This window comes from Microtus pennsylvanicus, chromosome 16 (assembly GCF_037038515.1).
Source record: "Microtus pennsylvanicus isolate mMicPen1 chromosome 16, mMicPen1.hap1, whole genome shotgun sequence".
NCBI lineage: Eukaryota > Metazoa > Chordata > Mammalia > Rodentia > Cricetidae > Microtus > Microtus pennsylvanicus.
The window spans coordinates 48,728,284-48,747,633 of record NC_134594.1 but is presented as its reverse complement, the minus strand read 5'-3'; the positions used below and the strand labels follow the sequence as shown (position 1 = coordinate 48,747,633).

At 42.1% G+C, this 19,350-nt stretch overlaps 1 protein-coding gene across 5 annotated transcripts in view; it reads right to left on the bottom strand.

Moving 5' to 3' along the window:
- Positions 1–18,931, bottom strand: part of Lrba (LPS responsive beige-like anchor protein) — a 478,393-nt gene extending 459,462 nt beyond the window's left edge. For 4 of the 5 annotated variants that reach the window (XM_075950353.1, XM_075950356.1, XM_075950355.1 and 1 more), the window contains exons 1-2: positions 18,661–18,931; positions 17,675–18,114 (exon numbers count right to left, since the gene is read on the bottom strand). In XM_075950353.1, coding sequence (XP_075806468.1) covers positions 17,675–17,890 — 216 coding nt within the window. In that variant the 5' untranslated portion in view covers positions 17,891–18,114; positions 18,661–18,931. Of the gene's footprint in view, positions 1–17,674; positions 18,115–18,404; positions 18,515–18,660 lie in introns of those variants that run through there. The other variant, XM_075950354.1, reaches the window with a different exon arrangement.
- Positions 18,932–19,350: the final 419 nt, after the last annotated feature.

Here is a 19,350-nt window from a genome sequence, read left to right as displayed (position 1 = left end):
TGAGATCAAACTCAGGGCCTCAAAACATGCTAGACAAATGTTTTACTACTATCTATATATCCCTCAGCCCAAATTCCAGACTTATATGATCAACATAAAAGGTCATTTCAATGTTGGAAACTAAACCAACTAAGTATTTTTCTTTTTTTAATTCAGGTGGGTGTTTTATCTGCATTTGTGCCTGGTGTCTCTTCTTGTAGACAAGAGGGAGTGTCAGACGCCCTGGAATTTAAGCTACAGACAGTTGTGAGCTGAAACGTGGGTGCTGAGAATCCAGAGTCCTCTGGAAGAATAGCCAGTCTAAACCACTGGGCCATCTCTCCAGGCCCCAATCTAACTCCTAAACTTAAGAAGAAAAGTCTAAGACCTTGTACAATAATAAATTATGTCACTGATTCATTTTAACTATTATATTCATTAAAACCTCTCTTTTCCTAGCACACATTTTTAAAGTAAAGCAAAGGTAAAAACCACTGACTCCTGAGAGGCAAATATGACTACATAGAGAAGTCAAACAACCCAGCTACTTCTCCAAACTCAATTCAGTTACATAACTAAAGGATATGCTGAGCCACTATTTAACATTCATGGTTCTCTGCAGTCACACACCACCGCTGGCTCAGGGACTTAGAGCTCAGATTACAGAATGAATAATAATGGCTACCTTAGGTTCATAGATTCGAATGCTCAGTCATCAGGAAGGGGCACTACTTGGGAGTGGTTAGGTGTGGCTTTGTGGAAGAAGAGTGTAGCAAGGGGTTGGCCTTGGGTTTCGGAAGCACAACCCAGGCCCAGTGGCTCTCTCTCTTCCCACCTGAAGATCCAGTAAAACTCCTGGCCACCTCTCCTGCACCTTGTCTGCCTGCACACCTCCATGCTTCCCATCACGATAACAGACTGAACCTCCAAAGCAAGCCGTAAGCAAGCCGCAACTAAATGCTTTCCTTTATAAGAGCTGTTACGGTCATGCTATCTCATCACAACTACAGAGCGCTTAGACAGGCAACGACTTAAGTAAGTCATATTTGCTTTATGTCAGTTTCATCACTTTCTTTTTTTTTGTTTTTTTTTTATTTTTTTTATATTTTATTTTATTTATTTTTTTTAAATTTATTTATTTATTAAAGATTTCTGTCTCTTCCCCGCCACCGCCTCCCATTTCCCTCCCCCTCCCCCAATTAAGTCTCCCCCCAGCCCGAAAAGCAATCAGGGTTCCCTGTCCTGTGGAAAGTCCAAGCTACAGCTTATGGCTTTGATTTCAATTGCCTCCTACAGAACTAGTAAAGAATAGGATAAAGTTGGGAGTGGTGGCACCCACTCCCATAAAGAGAACCATGGCGGAATAATATAGAAGTGATATTAGTTCATATACAACTTCTAACAAACGTCAGAGGGAAGCTTAGCTATATATGAAGATTGTAGGAGAAGAGAAACTTGGACACATGCAAGCAATGCCTGCTTAATAACTTCAAAAATCACTTTCTTTTTCCACTACAATAAATGGTAGTCTAGACATAACAGGTGAAGAAATTTTAAAATATCCCTTTGAATATTAATTTCATAGTAATTAAGAAAGTTGAGGATAATATTAATAGTCATTTCCTAAATAGCTTTATATAATCTTTACTAATGAATTTTTTCTTCTTTTGTTGCCTTATGTTTTTGTTACTGTGTCAGGGTTTAGCTTCTGTAGGCCCAGCTAGCCTGGAATGTTACTCTGAAGAACCAGTTGATCTTGGCCTTGAACCTGGAGTGACCATTCTGTCCCGCCTCTCTGCCTCTGCCTCTGCCTCTCTGCCTCTCTGCCTCTCTGCCTCTCTGCCTCTCTGCCTCTGCCTCTGCCTCTGCCTCTCTGCCTCTGCCTCTGCCTCTGCCTCTGCCTCTGCCTCTGCCTCTGCCTCTGCCTCTGCCTCTGCCTCTGCCTCTGCCTCCTGCCTCTGCCTCTGCCTCTGCCTCCTCTGCCTCCTCTGCCTCCTCTGCCTCCTCTGCCTCTGCCTCTGCCTCTGCCTCCTCTGCCTCCTCTGCCTCCTCTGCCTCTGCCTCTGCCTCCTGCCTCTGCCTCTGCCTCTGCCTCCTCTGCCTCCTCTGCCTCCTCTGCCTCCTCTGCCTCTGCCTCTGCCTCTGCCTCCTGCCTCTGCCTCTGCCTCTGCCTCCTCTGCCTCCTCTGCCTCCTCTGCCTCTGCCTCTGCCTCTGCCTCTGCCTCTGCCTCTGCCTCTGCCTCTGCCTCCTCTGCCTCCTCTGCCTCCTCTGCCTCTGCCTCTGCCTCTGCCTCCTGCCTCTGCCTCTGCCTCTGCCTCCTCTGCCTCCTCTGCCTCCTCTGCCTCCTCTGCCTCTGCCTCTGCCTCTGCCTCTGCCTCCTCTGCCTCCTCTGCCTCTGCCTCCTGCCTCTGCCTCTGCCTCTGCCTCCTCTGCCTCCTCTGCCTCCTCTGCCTCCTCTGCCTCTGCCTCTGCCTCCTCTGCCTCCTCTGCCTCCTCTGCCTCCTCTGCCTCTGCCTCTGCCTCTGCCTCTGCCTCTGCCTCTGCCTCCGCCTCTGCCTCTGCCTCCGCCTCCTGAATGCTGGGGCTGCCACCATGCCCAAGCTCTTCACCATTTTAAACACTAATGAACTGCTTTAAATTAGTGCCTGCTTTGTTTTTTAAATTATATCCTGACATGACAGTTGAGATTGATTACTATATTATTATAGTTTTGTCTAATTTTTTAAATTAACATTAAATCAGCACTTTTAAAATGATTTGTGCTTTAATGTGATATATTTTACAAGTTCTGAGATATTATTTAAGGGACTAAAGCTCAAAGAACATAAAAACTGTATTATAGGACTTAATACATATATTACTTCATGTGAGAATTATCTTTTGTAGGAGAAAACAAACATCAGTCTCATGAGAAGTAAAATTATTTTAAATTTTCATAGCTTTGAGACTCAATACAGTTTATGAGTAAAAATGTCATAGTAATGAAGTCACTATGCATTGAATAAAGATCTCATTAGACAAGAGAACATCTTTCCAGTCCCCAAACAATAGATTTATCTCTAAAGGAACAGAGTTGTCAGGTGTAGTAGCCCAGGAAAACAATCCCAGAATCTGAACAGAAGGAAGATCAGAAAGACTTCAGGGTCATCCTTGATTACAAAGGAAGTTGGAAACCAGTCTAAACCACATGACATACCGCCTCAAAAAATAAAAATAAAATAAAGATGAGAAATCCTGAGTTTTCTCCCTTTTCTGTAAGAACACACACACCCATATATGGTGACACATGCCTTTAATCTTAATAATAGGGAAGCTAAGGCAAAATAATGAGAGCTCAAAGCCAGCATAGAGAGACCCTAAATAAATGAACTTTAAAAAAAATAAAGAAATAAAGACAGAAATATACACTGGGGTGGGATGAAGGAGAAAGAGAAAAGGAAAAATATCAGCCTCTCATCGCTTTCTAAAACCATGAGTTTGTAAAACATAAATTACAAGAGACTGATGAGATACATCTGGTCAAGGAGAGCCTGAGGACCAAAGGGGAGCATCAAAGGGCAACAAAGACAACAAAGTTATAGAACAAATAGCAGTCACATGATCTTCTAAGTCACTTGGCACCTAGCTTTCTAAGGAAAGTAAGAAGGTAAGAGATGCTCTACTTCACGGCAGCACATTTCAATCACAGAAGTTAATTCTGGATTAGCCCAATTAAGTCTGAAAGAATCATGAAAGATGTACACATACACAAAAGATTCATCTAAAATAAATATTTTATTAATTAAGTAAATTAAAAATAATTTGGGGTCGCTGAGGAGACAGCTCAGTGGTTCAGAGCATTTGTTGCTCTTTCAGGAGACCCAGCATCCACCATAACTCCAGTTCCAGATGACTCCATGCCTTCCTCTGACCTGCATGAGCACCTAGCATGTATGTGGTGCCCACATAAAATAACATATTTTAAAATTAAATAATAGTAACTCAGAAATTGGGGCACAGTGCAATGATAGAGTGCTTGCTTAGCATGTTCAAAGTAACGACTCTGTCTCCAAAGCCAAACTAGAGAGAAGAGAGAATGTATATAATCTAGCTTTCTCCTTTTTAACTTTTTTACAATTTTAATTTTAAAAGAAAAATTTAATTTTTAATAGACAGAACTGATAACTACATATTTATGGGATACTGACAATTCAATATGAATATACAAAGTGCAAATATGAAACCATAGTTCAACATATTTCTATCTCCTTAAGTGTTCACCTTTTTTGTTTGTTCCTGGTTTGTTTGCTTTGCTTTTAGAGATTCACCTTCTCTGCCTCTCAGGTGCTAGGACTAAAAGCATGTGGCCTTCCTCAAGTTCTTTATAAAATACAGAATAAATTATTATGAACTGTAGTTACCCTAACTCTAGAGCTCACCATCTACCGATTTAAGCATCCGTCGTGCAATTGATCTCTACCCTGCTACAGTCTATTTGGATTTAGTCACATTTTTAAATCCAGTATCATCAGAAGTCAACACTCAGGTTTCTGAGCTAGTGGTTGAATAAAAATGGTCCCCATAGGCTCCTATATTTGCATTGTTTGTCCCCAGTTTTGTCTCTCAGAAACAGACAAGTGCACAAACACATTTGTACACCTACACAATACACACATATACACAAAAAGTGATTAAAATATATAATTAAATAAACACACCTAGTAGAGAACTTGCTTAACGAGGATGTCTTCGACTTCTCAGTACTTAGGCAAAAAGGCCAGGGTGGCATGGACTTTAATGCCACTGCAAGAGAGTGTAGAGACAGCAAGACCCTGGGGCTCACTGGCCAGCCAGGATAGCTGAACCAGTGACCTCTAGGTTCAGTGACAGATTCTGTTTCAAAACATAAAGGTAAAAGGCAACTTCCAGCATCCAGGTGCCTATACACACAAACTCTCACACACACATGCATACATGTACACACAGAGACACACAAAAACACAGCTGAGCTGCATGATGGTGCCAGCCTATACTAGTGCCAAGGGGGATGAGGCAGAAAGATTGTGAGTTGAGGACCTGCCTGGGCTATATAATAAAAGCCCATTTTTAAAAGAAAAAAAATTAAGGGATGTGGTATTCTCAGTGGTACACTGCTTGCCTAGTCACAAAGGCCTTAATTCCAAACGAGAGAAACCAATGGACAGGGAAAAAGGAGACAGACAGGGTGAGGGGCAGAGAAGGAAGGATGGGCAACGGCAAGCTGTCTGGAAAATATCTTTCAAATGAAATATGAAAGAACAAACAAAATACACCTCGAAGTTTATTTACATGACATAGCTTTTGTATAGAATAGGAACTAGACTTTCTAATATTTAAAGTTTATTTAATAAAAGGATTAAGATATTTAAATTTAAACAAGTTTTTTTTAAGACAGTTTGTATATGTTGTCCACGTTGGCTCCACTTTCTAGGCTCAAGAAATCTTCAGACTCACCCTCCTAAGCAGAAGGGTACTAAGAGGTTTGCCAGCTTTCAGCAAATACTTCCAGAGTGTTAAGCATTATAGCATTTCTAGATGAACAAGGCCAGAACAAATTATGGTTCCTCTCTATCAGTGGTTCTCAACCTACGGGTTACGACCCCTTTGCGGTCAAACAACGTTTTCATAAGGGTCACCTAAGACCATCGAAAATCACAGATATTTACAATACAATTCTAAACAGTAACAAAATTACAGTTATGACGTGGCAATGAAGATAACTTTATAATCGGGGGTCACCACAACATGTGGAGCTGTATTAAAGGGTCACAACATTGGAGAGGTTGAGGACCACTGCTCTACATACTATGGGGGACAAACCTATAATGGGCACTTTTATTTCAAACATACAAAAAATACAGCAAGTTTGAGGCCAGCCTCTAAAAGGATATTTTATAAAACTTAAATACATTGGAATAGTCATCTAAGTCAGTAAGAGAAATAAAATGCTTGCTTACTTACCTTTTCTGTTAATCCTTAACAGAAAAAACAAAACTTTTAATTACCAAACCATTTCTCAGTTTAAAATACAATTCAAGTAAGAACAAGACTGCATTCTTAAAATGCTTAAACTATCAAACAATTGCATCTAGAATAGTACTAACGTTTTTAAAATTTCACCAATTCACCATTTCACTTTTAACAACATTAGCAATCCATCTAAATCAACTCATAAGTCATACTCTGAGCCATTTATTCTTCTTACAAAAATCCAAATACACAAAAATATCTACAAACAGGACGTGGTACACATCTATAGCCCAATGTTCAGGAGGCTTAAGCAGGAGGATTAGAAATTCAAAAAGAAAGACAACAGAAAATTGCTATAATAGTTAGAAAAAGGCTCAATAGATAAACTGCTGGCTCAGACCCACATAAAGGCCAAGAGGGTGTGACCGCCCACTTGCAATTTCAACTCTCCAAAGCTTAGAAAGCAAAGACCAGAACTCTGTAGCAAGCTGGCTAGTTAGAATAGCCAATAGATCAGCTCTGGTTCTGAGTGAGACCCTACCTCAATGAATGAGGCAAAGAACAAAGAAGACTCCCCATGTCAAGATCCACACTCCATACATCCATGTGAATGCATACACACATGCTCACCACATACATACACACATTCAAAAAAAATCACTAAATTAAAGAGCTAAGTTAATGGAGAAATGCTCTATGTTCATGAACTGAGCCAATATTTCCAAAGTGATCTATAGATTCACCACTGCCTATCAAAACCCCTGCTTGCTAGCGGGGTATAGTGGTGCACACCTTCAGTCCCGCCACTCAGGAGGTGGAGGTAGACTGCTCAGCCTGTGTATAGTGAGTTCTGGAAGAGCCAGGGCTAAGTGGAGAAAGACCCTGTCTCAAAAAAATAAAAATTAAAAATTAAATTCCTGTTTGCTTTTTCACAAAATCTAATAACCTGAACCTACAATTTACTTGGAAACACAAAGAACCTAGAATAATCAAAATGATCTTGAAAAAGAGGAACACAGTAAGAGGGTTACATTTACTATTTCAAAACTTACTACGAAGTTACAGTAATCAACAAAGTTTGAAAATAATGTAAAAAGACATAGTGATCATTGGAAAATAAATAAACCAGGGATGCAGCTCAGTGGTACAGTTCATGCCTAGCATATGTACACACACACAGTCCTGGGTTTCATCTACAACTCTATAAAATAGAAATATAAATGTAACGAGCTAGGGAGACAGCTTCGTTGGCAAAACACTAGTCCCACAAACATGAGTACCATCCCTAGTACCCATGTTAAAAAGCCCCTCAGCACCAGGGATTAGCCTGAACCCCAGCACACCTTAACCCCAGCATTCCTGAGGTAGAGGCAAGAGGATCTATCTCTCTTAGTCCAAGGTCTGATTGGTCTACATAACAAGTTTCAGGTCATTTGGGGCGATATAGTGAGTCTCTGCCTGAAAAAAGTAAATAAATCTGACACCTGTAATCCCACTCTGAGGAGGTCAAGAAAGGAGAATCACTAGGACTTGCTAGTCTTGTCAAATGAGTTCAGTGAAAACCATGTCTCAAAAAATAAAGTGCCCACAGATAAGTGTAGCTTGGGCCCTCATCAAAAAGTTTATTTTCTCAGTAGACACAGACCACTAGAGAAAGCTGCAACTAGGGCTGGAGAGATGGCTCAGAGGTTAAGAGAACTGACTGTTGTTTCAGAGGTCCTGAGTTCAATTCCCAGCAACCACATGATGGCTCACACCCATCTATAATGAGATCTGGTGCCCAGAACACTATATATATATAATAAATAAATTTTTAAAAAAAAGAAAGCTGCAACTAGTCAAAATGCAGAGAACAATCAACTGTGGGGTGTCCAGCCTCAACTGATGCATTTACAACACAACCCTTACACCTAAGGAGAAACAGTGCACCAGAGGTAGTGGAAAGAGTCCAAGAGCCAGAGGACCAGGATATCTGGTACAAGATCGGGTCTTGTAGGTGGGACAGGGAAATGACATCCAGAAAATGGCAACGGTGTGAATACTTAAACAATGACAGAATCAGCAAACAAGCCAGCATGGATGGGGGGAGGGGTCACCTGGTGTCCCATCCCTAGAAAAAGACCTGCTGAGAGGGGGACTTTTTCTTCCCCAGAGATAAGCATCGTAAATGGTTATCAATCCTGACAAGTCAGCCTTCCCAAATATATAAGTAGCATTAATCAAATTCAGCAGGTTACACATACATACACACATGTATTAATATGTGTGTGTTCACATACACACACATATATGTCCGCATACATATACATATATATGTCACAATAACAAAGAATAAAAATGAATTTGAAATGGAACAAAGGGGAAAGTATGGGTGGGAAGGGCTAGACAGAGGAAAAAATGGAGGGGGGAATGGCACAAATGACAAAATTAAGTATTAATTTTTAAAAAAATCTGTTCTCTAGGGGAAAAAAGGAACATCACAAGGTGGACAACAATTGAAGATACAAAATCTTCAATTTCTGACCCCCATACATACACATACAAGTATACATACATGTACCTGCATGCACATGCACACAGACAGACACACACAATTTTAATGAAAACAGAGAGTCAAGACAGATATTTAAACTTACAGTCAACTGAGTTTCAGCAATGGTACCAAGACAGAAAATACTAAGAACAGCTTTTCAGGAAACAGCAATGAGGCAAATAATCACGTTTAAAAAAAAAAATCACATCGTACAAAAGTTAACTCAAAATTTATCACAGGCTAATTAAAATTTTAATGCCTTGAATAAAAATATAAACATTCTAAAACTAGATAATAAAAATTAAATTAAATTGTAATAATGGCTGAAAAGCTCTATAAATTGACTTAAAATAGCAGAACTAGGTAAATAAACTATACATACTGCATAAGCTCATCAGAACATTTCACTGGTCAATGGTCCAATTAGTTCAGAACATAGGGACATAGTTAATCTAGCAAAAGATACGACAAACGTGGCCCCAGCCCTGCCTGGTAACCAGCCATACTACAACTTGAGAGGAATACACCAGACTGAAATCAGGAAATGCAAAACAGTAACAAAATGAAACTGTTAGTTGAAATCTTGCCCTACCTTTGGACTCCAGACAAATAATTCCATAAATCCTTTTACTGTGCTCAAAGCAGTTGAGTTTTCCTTTATGGTGGGGGAATAGGGTTATCAAAACAGGTTTTGCGTGTGTGTATGTGTGTGTGTGTCTGTGTGTGTGTGTGTCTGTGTGTCTGTGTGTGTGTGTCTGTGTGTCTGTGTGTGTGTCTGTGTGTCTGTGTGTGTCTGTGTGTGTAACCCTGGCTGTCCTGGAACCTTCTCTGTAGCCCAGGCTGGCCTCGAACTCATAGAAATCTGCCTGCCTCTGCCTCCCAAGTGCTGAGATTAAAGGTGTACAACACCAAGTTCACCAGCAGTTGGGTTTTCTATCACTAATACCAATTACAAAAAGATCACTGGCAAGAATGTTTATAGAGAGGATTATTCTTAATCCATAAATGTGCAATTATAGACATTATATAGGAAGTAATCTAGACACTAACATGACAATAAAAAAACCCATTGGATGAGTAAGTATCTTTATATTAAAGTTCATATAAGAGTTTGAAAAGTGTAGAGACAGGTGGGTAGCTAGGCCGATGACCTAGATTCAGTGAGAGACCCTGCCTCGAATAAGGCTGAATGTAACAGAACAGATCCTCCCCTGACTTCTCTATGTGCTTGTGAGGATGTGCACAGGCTCGCACACCTGTTTACAGACACATACACCATACACATACACACATAAAAAAGTTTTTAAAGTAACCAACTATTTATAAAGTCCATATAAAATTTTTAAACATTGTAATTTCTATTTTTAGAAGTTTTTTAACTCTAGATTCCAAATTTTTTGCTCCAAAAACTAAAGATGTACAAAACCACCAAGTTCCCATTAATGCAAGACAAGAGTCAGTTACAACAGAACAGCTGCTGCCCACTTAGGTCCACAAAGGGTATTATGCACAGTCAATAAAAGGATTTATTTAATACCTAGCTCCTCTATTTATTGAGAATATATGTAAATTGATACACAGTAAATAATAAAGAATCATATTCCATTTTTCAAGCTGTTACATTTAAATTAAAAATCATAGACTGTGCATGATGGTGTTATATATTTGTAATCCTGGTACTCAGGAAGACGAAGTAGGAGGATCTCAAATTCAAAACTAGCCTAGGCTACACAGAAAGTTCTAGCTCAGCATCACTACATATTACACAGGGAGGCTAATAAACTGGGGGGGTTACAGAAAACTACTGGACATGGTAGCATACACCTCTAATCCTAGCACTCCGGAGGCAGAGGCAGGTAGATCTCTCTGAGTTTGAGGCCAGCTTGTTCTACAGAGTGAACAGTACACTCAGGGCTACATAGAGAAAGACCCTGTTTCAAAAATCCAATAAAAAAGGGTAGGGGTGTCAACTTGACTACATCTGGAATTAACTAACACCCAAAAATAAAGAGAATGCCTGCAGGGATTCTTTGCTTAATTTGAAGTGGTAAGATCTATTTCTAATTCAGATCTTTACGGTAGGAAGACATACCTTTAATCCAGATTTTTTGAGTTGAGAAAACCCAACTCTAATCCGGGCTACACCTTACGCTAGAAGCCTATATAAGGACATGGAAGAAGGAAGCTTTGCTCTTTGCCTGCTTACTCTCACCTTGATAGCACATCCATTCCTCCAGTCACATCTGAGCCTACTTCTTCAGGATCCTGGAGTGCACTGAAAACCTGCTGAGACAGCTGCATCAACTGAACGACTACTGGTTTCTTGGACCTTCCATTTATAGGCAGCTATTGTTGAACTGGATGAACCACAGTCATTCTAATAATCCCCTTTATATATAAAAAGAGATTCATTTTATAAGTTCTGTTACTCTAGAGAAGCATAACTAATAAAAGACCCTGTCTCAAAAATAAATAACAAAAGAAATCATGAAAACATATATTTCTTAGCAGCCTAAGAAAAACAGTAGTCTTTGTTGTTGTTGCTGTTGTTGTTTTGGTTTTGTTTTTTCAGGACAGGGTTTCTTTATGTAACAGTCCTGGTTGTCCTGGAACTCTCTCTCTGTAGACCAAGCTGGCCTCAAACTCAGAGATCCACATGCCTCTGCCTCCCAAGTGCTGAGATTAAAGATATGTACCACCACCTCCCAGCTCACTATTCTTCAATTAAATATCATTGAGTATCTTTAAATGAATAGAAATCTTAAACTCTGCAGCAAGTTTTTTTTTAAACTTTAAGTTTATTTCATGCACATTGATATAAACGATGTCAGATTCTCTGGAACTGGAGTTACAGACAGCTGCAAGCTACCATGTGGGTGCTGGGAACTGAACCCGGTCCTCTGGAGGTTCTTAATCACTGAGCCATCTCACCAGCCCCACAGCAAGTTCTTGAAATATGACAAAATAGTAATTGTTCTGCATTCAGTGTCTGATAAGTAAACACATGAATGAAAACAAAAGAAAATGGCTTTAAATTGCAGCACGAGAAAAGTACAGGTGGAGAAGCTAGTGTACTATTCATAAAAATTTAACTGAGAAGCTGGGCGGTGGTGGCGCACGCCTTTAATCCCAGCACTTGGGAGGCAGAGGCAGGCGGATCTCTGTGAGTTCGAGACCAGCCTGGTCTACAAGAGCTAGTTCCAGGACAGGCTCCAAAACCACAGAGAAACCCTGTCTCGAAAAACCAAAAAAAAAAAAAAATGGTGCTGGCATAACTGGATATCAACATGTAAAAGAATGAAAATAGAGCCATATCTATCACCATGCACAAAACTCAAGTCCAAATGGATCAAAGACTTCAACATAAAGCCAGCCACACAAAACCTCATAGAAGAGAAAGTGGGAAGTACACTTGAACACACTGGCACAGGGAACCACTTCCTAAATATAACCCCAGTAGCACAGACACTGAGAGAAACAATTAATAAATGGGACTCCTGAAACTGAAAAGCTTCTGTAAAGCACACAGTCAATAAGAGAAAACGACAGGATGAGAAAAGATCTTCACTAACCCCACATCAGACAGAGGTCTGATCTCCAAAATATACAAAGAACTCAAGAAATTGGTCATCAAAAGAACAAATAATCCAAAAGAAAAAAATGTAGTACAGACCTAAACAGAGAACTCTCAACAGAGGAATCTAAAATGGCTGAAGACACCTAAGGAAATACTCAACATCCTTAGCCATCAGAGAAATGCAAATCAAAACAACTCTGAAATTCCATCTTATACCTATAAGAATGGCCAAGATCAAAAACACTGATGACAGCTTATGCTGGAGAGGTTGTGGGGTAAAGAAACACTCCTGCATTGCTGGTAAGAGTGCAAACTGGTGCCGGGCGGTGGTGGCGCACGCCTTTAATCCCAGCACTCGGGAGGCAGAGGCAGGCGGATCTCTGTGAGTTCGAGACCAGCCTGGTCTACAAGAGCTAGTTCCAGGACAGGCTCCAAAGCCACAGAGAAACCCTGTCTCGAAAAAAACCAAAAAAAAAAAAAAAAAAAAGAGTGCAAACTGGTATAACCCCTTTGGATATCAGTGTGGCGATTTCTCAGAAAATTAGGAAACAACCTTCCTCAAGACCCAGCAATACCACTTTTGGGTATATAGCCAAAGGATGATCAATCATGCCACAAGGACATGTGCTCAACTATGTTCATAGCAGCATTGTTTGTCAGAGCCAGAAGCTGGAAACAACCTAAATGCCCCTCGCCTGAAGAATGCATAAGGAAAATGTAAAATTTGCAGGCAAATGGATGGAGCTAGAAAACATCATTTTGAGTGAGGTAACCTAGACCCAAAAAGACAATTTTCATATATACTCACTCATAAGTGGTTTTTAAACATAAAACAAAGAAAACCAGCCTATAAATCACAATCCCACAGAACAATGAGGACACCAAGAGAGACATACATGGATCTAATCTACATGGGAAGTAGAAAAAGACAAGATCTCCTGAGTAAATTGGGAGCATGGGGACCTTGGGAGAGGGCTTAAGGGGAGAGGAGAGGGAGGGAGGGAAGCAGAGAAAAATGTAGAGCTCAATAAAAATCAGTTTAAAAAAATTTAACCGAGAAACAGATTTGTAAAAGAAATAACAAGAGATAGTAACTTTCTTCTTTTTTTAAAAGAGTGTGTGTGTGTGTGTGTGTGTGTGTGTGTGTGTGTGTGTGTGTGTGGTTTTTCGAGACAGAATTTCACTGTAGCTTTGGAGCCTGTCCTGGAACTAGCTCTTGTAAACCAGGCTGGCCTCAAACTCAAAGAGATCTGCCAGCCTCTGCCTCCTGAGTGCTGGGATTAAAAGTGTGCACCACCACCACCTGGACTTTTTAAAGGATTTTTTTTATGATTTACTTTATTTTATATGCATTGGTGTGAAGGTGTCAGATCTCCTGGAAATAAATTTATAGACAGTTGTGAGCTCCATGTGGGTGCTGGGAATTGAGGCTGGGTCCTCTGGAAGAGCAGCCAGTGCCCTTAACCACTGAGCCAAGATTGTAACTTTCAAAGGAATTTATAACAAGCTGTAAGAGCAAAGCTGGGGGACAACACCCTATGGAGCCAGACGTCTGGAGTTGTACAGCCCTACCTCTTACTCTCTGGACAACTCTGCCAAGACAGGTTGTTTTTAACATTAGAAACTTAGTTTTTAAAGTGACAAATATTTAATTAGTTTTTTAAAAAGTTTGTAGAACATGTTTTTAGTTGGGCGCACTGGTCTGTGCCTTTAGTCCTAGCTATGGGAGAGGCTGGAATAGAAAGATCACTTTGAATTCTGAAGCACAAGGCTAACATAGAGACCTCCTCTCCCAAAACAGGGACGAAAGAACACACACATACAAACATACTCCCACTTTAATAACACTAAGCCTAAAAAGTGGAAAAGGCTATGATCCCTGCAGTGGCAAGTCTTATGTCAACTTAACACAAGCTGGAGTCATACAAGAGAAAGGAACCTGTTAAGAAAATGCCTCCATATGATCAGGCTGTAGGCAAGTCTACAGGACATTTTCTTAATTAGTGATTGATGGGAGAGGGTCCAGACCATTGTGAGTGGTGCTATCCCTGGGATGGTGACCCTGGGTTATATAAGAAAGCAGGCTGAGCAAGTCATGGTGAGCAAGCCAGTAAGCAGCTCCCCTCCATGGCCTCTGCATCAGTTTCTGCCTCCAGGTTCCTGCCCCGTTTGAGTTCTTGTTCTGACTTCCTTTGATGATGAACAGTGAGTGGTATGGAAGAATAAGCCAAATAAAACATTGCCTCCCCAGCTTGCTTTTGGTCATGGTGTTTCATCCCACCAATAGTAACCTAACTATATAAAAAGTTAGTTTTTATTTATTAATAAAAACTCCACTGAAGACTTAAGTTTCTGTGTCTCTGTGTGTGTGTGGCTTTTCTGGGGCAGGATTTCTTCATATAGCCTTGGCTGTCCAGGAACTGACTCTGTAGACCAGGCTGGCCTCAAACTCAGAGATCCACTTGCCTCTGCCTCTCAAGTGCTGGGATTAAAGGCATGTGCCACCATTGCAGAGTTGAGACTCTTTACAGATGAAGGTTCACAAGGCTTACATTGCTTCAATTCCATGACTTACATGTGCTATATACTCCCAGGTGAGCTGCCGTGGGAGTATACAGCATACATGTCTCATGTTCTGTTGTTTGCTTCCAACTTTTCACAATTTTGGAAGTTTCAATTCAATGTACTGTTAAAAAAGTTGGGGTGGTAGAGAGATATCTCAGTGGTTTTCCTCTTCCAGAAAACCCAGGTTCAATTCCCAGCACCCACAAGGCAGAAAGTTCCTCCTCCTCCTCTGTAACTCCAACTACAAGACATCCAAAACCCTCACACAGATATACATATGGGCAGAACACTGATAGAGAGAGAGAGAGATTAGTTATCAGGTATAGTGGTACACTCTTATAATCTCAGGAGGCAGGAGGCAGAAGCAGGAGGATTCCAATAAGTTTTAACTTGTCTGGTGTACATAGAAAGTTTTAAGTCAGTCTGCTCTACAAAGGCCAGGTAGGAATACATAATGAGGGAGGGAGGGAGGGAAGGAGGGAGGGAGGGAGGGAGGAAGGGAGGACAAACATGAAGAGAAGACACTCTTCTCACAAAGATGGAAGGAGAGAACCAACACCCCAAATCTGCCCTCTGACCTCCACACCCATACCACAGCGTGCTCACTGGCAGTTATACACACACAATAATAATAAATAAAATATTTTAAAAAAATAAATAAGATGGAGAAGTAACTGAGGACAAAATCAGACATTAACCTCTGGCCTACACACATACATACACCAGTACATACACACGCACAAAAAAGAAAAGAAAAAAGTTAATAATCACCTTCCTGCACAGACTAGATGAGATACCAATTACATGAAGAACTAAAACAATTATGTTTAGTTTTGAGATCTTTTTAAAGCAATATCGTGGAAAGTTTTTTGGAAGTTAGATAAAAAAGAATAAAATCCATTGGTGAAGGTTTAGCCATGAATATTTATCAAGATGAATGACTGTTGTGCCCTTGAGGAAAGAAAGCAATACCTAAGGTACAAAAAAGCTGCTCAGAGATGAAAACAACTCCACACCAATTCATGTGACAGATACATTCCTGAAAAGACCAAGCCTAAAGAGCACATTGTAGGCAATCTATTTAACTTTTCAATATCTTGGTTTCCTCATCATTGAAAAGGCACACATGCATTAGAAGAGTATTCAGAAAAGACTTAAATAATAAAGCCACCTGGCCCAGTGCCAGGCACAGAATAGATGGTTCCTCCTTGGAATAGAATTACAACTCACACTATATCCACAGCAACAGCAGCAATGAGATGAACTAGCTGGACTACCAACACTTTCGTTCCCATAATTTTCTTAGAGCTCATATTCTAATCACAAAAAGTAGTCTAAAGGAAGACAAATCTACTCCTCTAGGCCACTCTCCCCACGCTCCTCAAAGAAGGAATGCTGAAGAAGAGGACGTGCCAGGCACTACCCTACAAACTAGGAGGGACCTGACCTTAAAGTCTTTATCAGTCCTACACTTCAGCGAACTATTAATACAGAGTTTACACTTTCTTTATCGATAAAAATGGAAGTGATTCCTGTTTGGTCATTCACCACAACACAGCACACTATAAAGAAGAGGTGAACGTCATGTTTTCACATACAAACAAGTATGGACTATACCAATTTCTGTTTACCATCCACAGAACAATTAGGTTCAGAAAAAGTAACAAACAAAAAAAAAAACCTCAAGTTTTTTGAGGTAAAGAAATAGATGAATTTGTGTTTTATCAGAAAGCTCACTTTTGAAAGTTCCAAACACACAAAAGATCCCCAAAATGGTGAAGCTGGATGATGGATACCAGAGTTAACTATGCTATTCAATTTTTTATATATTTGATCATGTCCATAATATATAGTTTCAAAATGCATGTGTGAATGTCTGTCAGTACTTATATCTAAAATGGCAATACAATAATCCAGGAGAAAAATAAAATACGGTTTAAAGTTTTCGGGCTTCAAAAGCAAGTGAATTTCACCACCTACTTTGTCATTCTAGACTCTATATTGCAAATGACTGAACCACTAGGAAAGGCCTAATGAAGTAAAACAAGTCTCACCGTGACAACACAGAGGAAAAGGGATGGCTACTAGGCAGTTACTACAACTACTGCACACTTATATTTGGTATCACATATTATCTTCTCACACTGGTTGAATGAAAGAAAGGAAATTATTTTAAAGCCAGATTCCTTTTTGATTCTTTTAAGTTGATAATCAGCACAGAATTAAAAAGTCTAAAAAGGTTCCACTAACGGTAATTTCTTAGAATGGAGGGAAAAAAGAAAGTATCTCATAGCCACTTAAAATGAGTCACAGAGGGAAAAAAAATGAGTCAAAGCCCACTATAGTATAATCAGCAACTTCCAATGACCAAGTGTGTTTTACTGCTACACACAAATTTACACAAACATAAAGCTCATCCTACGGCTGCCTCAGGCCTTTTTCAAGTTGCCGTTCAATTATCACAAGATTACTTTGAATATAACCCTATACGCACTCCAAAATTTAACCATTTCCAGTTATTTCTAAAACTAAGACTAGCCAAAATTAAAAATACTAATTTGCAATGTTAGCCTTTTATTAACACTATGGATGTGAATTTTGTGTTTCAAACTAACTATGGCAAAATATAACTTAGATAAAGACTTAAATCAGTTCCCAAGTCCAAAAAAAGGTCACGTATTTATAATGTGAAAGAGAAATGCAGGCTTAAAAAACATACACTCCAAGGGGAAAAAAAATTAGTCAAATTCTGCATTGAACACCTGACACACACACACTCGGAGATAGACTTCCAAATGAACACTTGCTTCCCTTGCACAAAGTGATATGTTCATTCAAAACCTGAAGTGTCAAATTTTGCATAATTTTCTTTCAACTGAAATACAAGCAATTGTTTCATTTAGGTCAAGTGGAATTTTGTGTCTCTCTGTGGAAAAAGCCATTAGTTTGAGTGAAGCACATGACCCCAGCTTCGTCTTGTTCCCCAACTCACCGAGAAAAGTATATGCTTATAAAATATTGATCTACTCACCAGGTTAAAGACAGTTTCTACAATATCTCTATTGGACACTTCTCCAACTTCCACCAACCCGGTCAGCACGGCGAATTTCATTCTGATGCCCCTGATGGGGAGCCCCGGCTTCAGGGACAAGGCACCCCCTACCGTAGGGGTTTCTTCTTTCCCTCCACCTCCCCCGTCATCACCTGTTGGTGGCCGGGAAGGGGCACGATTGTCTTCACTAGCCATTACTAGCTCACAAGAAAGGACAACTCAAGAGTCACTCTGGGCCAGCAGTCGCTGCACTAACCGGAGGCACAACACAGGCAAAAGCTAAACCAAAAGGGGTTTCTGTTCCAACTTGAGGAGAAACCCCAAAAGCAGTTGATGTGGAAAGTCCTTGGCGTCGCCCTCCTCCTCTTGGAGAATATTTGTCCAATCTCTCTCCCCGAGGCTGACAACAACGCCAAACCCTATTGGAAGATTAAACACATGTTAAATAGGCTAGGTTGGTCGTGGGATTTTTTAGGGAGGAGAGGGAAATAGTTACTGTCTGTCCAATAAGTTACTAACGGCACCCCAGGGCCAGTCGGCCGCTCCTCCCGGGCTCCGGGCGAAGGCGGGTCCTCCGGGCCGCGGGGCCGGTCCCCTCCTCCCCCAGCCCGCGCAGGTGGTGGGCGCAGGCAGGTGCATCGCGGGGAAACTGTCGCGGGGAGAAGGAGGGGACCCCCCGCGACCACCGAGGCACAAAGTTCCTCCTCACCCAGAGACTCTGGCCTCGTCCTCACCCCAGCCGGGGCACAGAGAGACGGAGGTGGCGGCGGTGATCCAGGGCAGGAAAAGACGGGGGAAGGGGGCGGTGATTCTGCTCAGCGCTCGGCCCAGGGGGAGGAGTGGAGCACCTCGCCCCGGCACCTGAGCTCCGCTGAGGGGAGGAAGGGAGGAGTGTGTAGGGGCGGGAAGGCAGGCCGGACGCCGACTGCGGGGAGAGGAAGGGAGGGAGAGGAAGGTCAATGCACCTGGTGGCTGCCTCCAAGTTTCCCTAGTCCGCTCCCCGGGAGCCCGCGGCTGCCTAGAACTCCATGGATTTCCTAGGCCGCCCCACCCCTGCGCTCAACCCTGCTCGAGCAACTGCTGCAGGCGCTAGCGACACCGCGACTCGTGCTGCTACGCGGGGGCTGAGGATGCTACTGCCACGGATCGCCCAGCCGAAGCGCGCGGGACCGCCCCTGTGCCCACTGGAGCTGCTCCTCGCCGCCATGACAGCGCCGAGGGCTGCCCGGCCGCGGCGTGCGCGTGCGCGAGCGAGGGCGCGCGGGGCGGTGGGGGCGAGCGGGCGGCCGCGAGGGCGAGCGGGGGACGCGCGGGCGGGCAGGCCCCGGCACCGCGAGGGAGTAGGGGAGCCGAGCGCGCGCCGCCGGGAGGGCGCCGCGCGGGCACGCGGGCGGGCGGGAGCGCGCCTCGGGAGCGCGCCGCACAGGTAGGGCGGCCTCTCGCTACGGCTGCGGGTTCTCCCGCGCTCCCTCGCCCAGACCTTGCTTCGTGGAGCACAGAGGCAAGTGTTGTTACACTACGGCAGGTCCCTGGGTGCCGAGGGAACCCGCCCCACGTTGCCAAGGTGTCCTCTTGTTGGACTTGGAGGATGCACCTGAGGGACCTAGGAGCCGTTGAGCTGGCGGCGCTGGAGCCTCCCGGGAGCCGTCCCTACC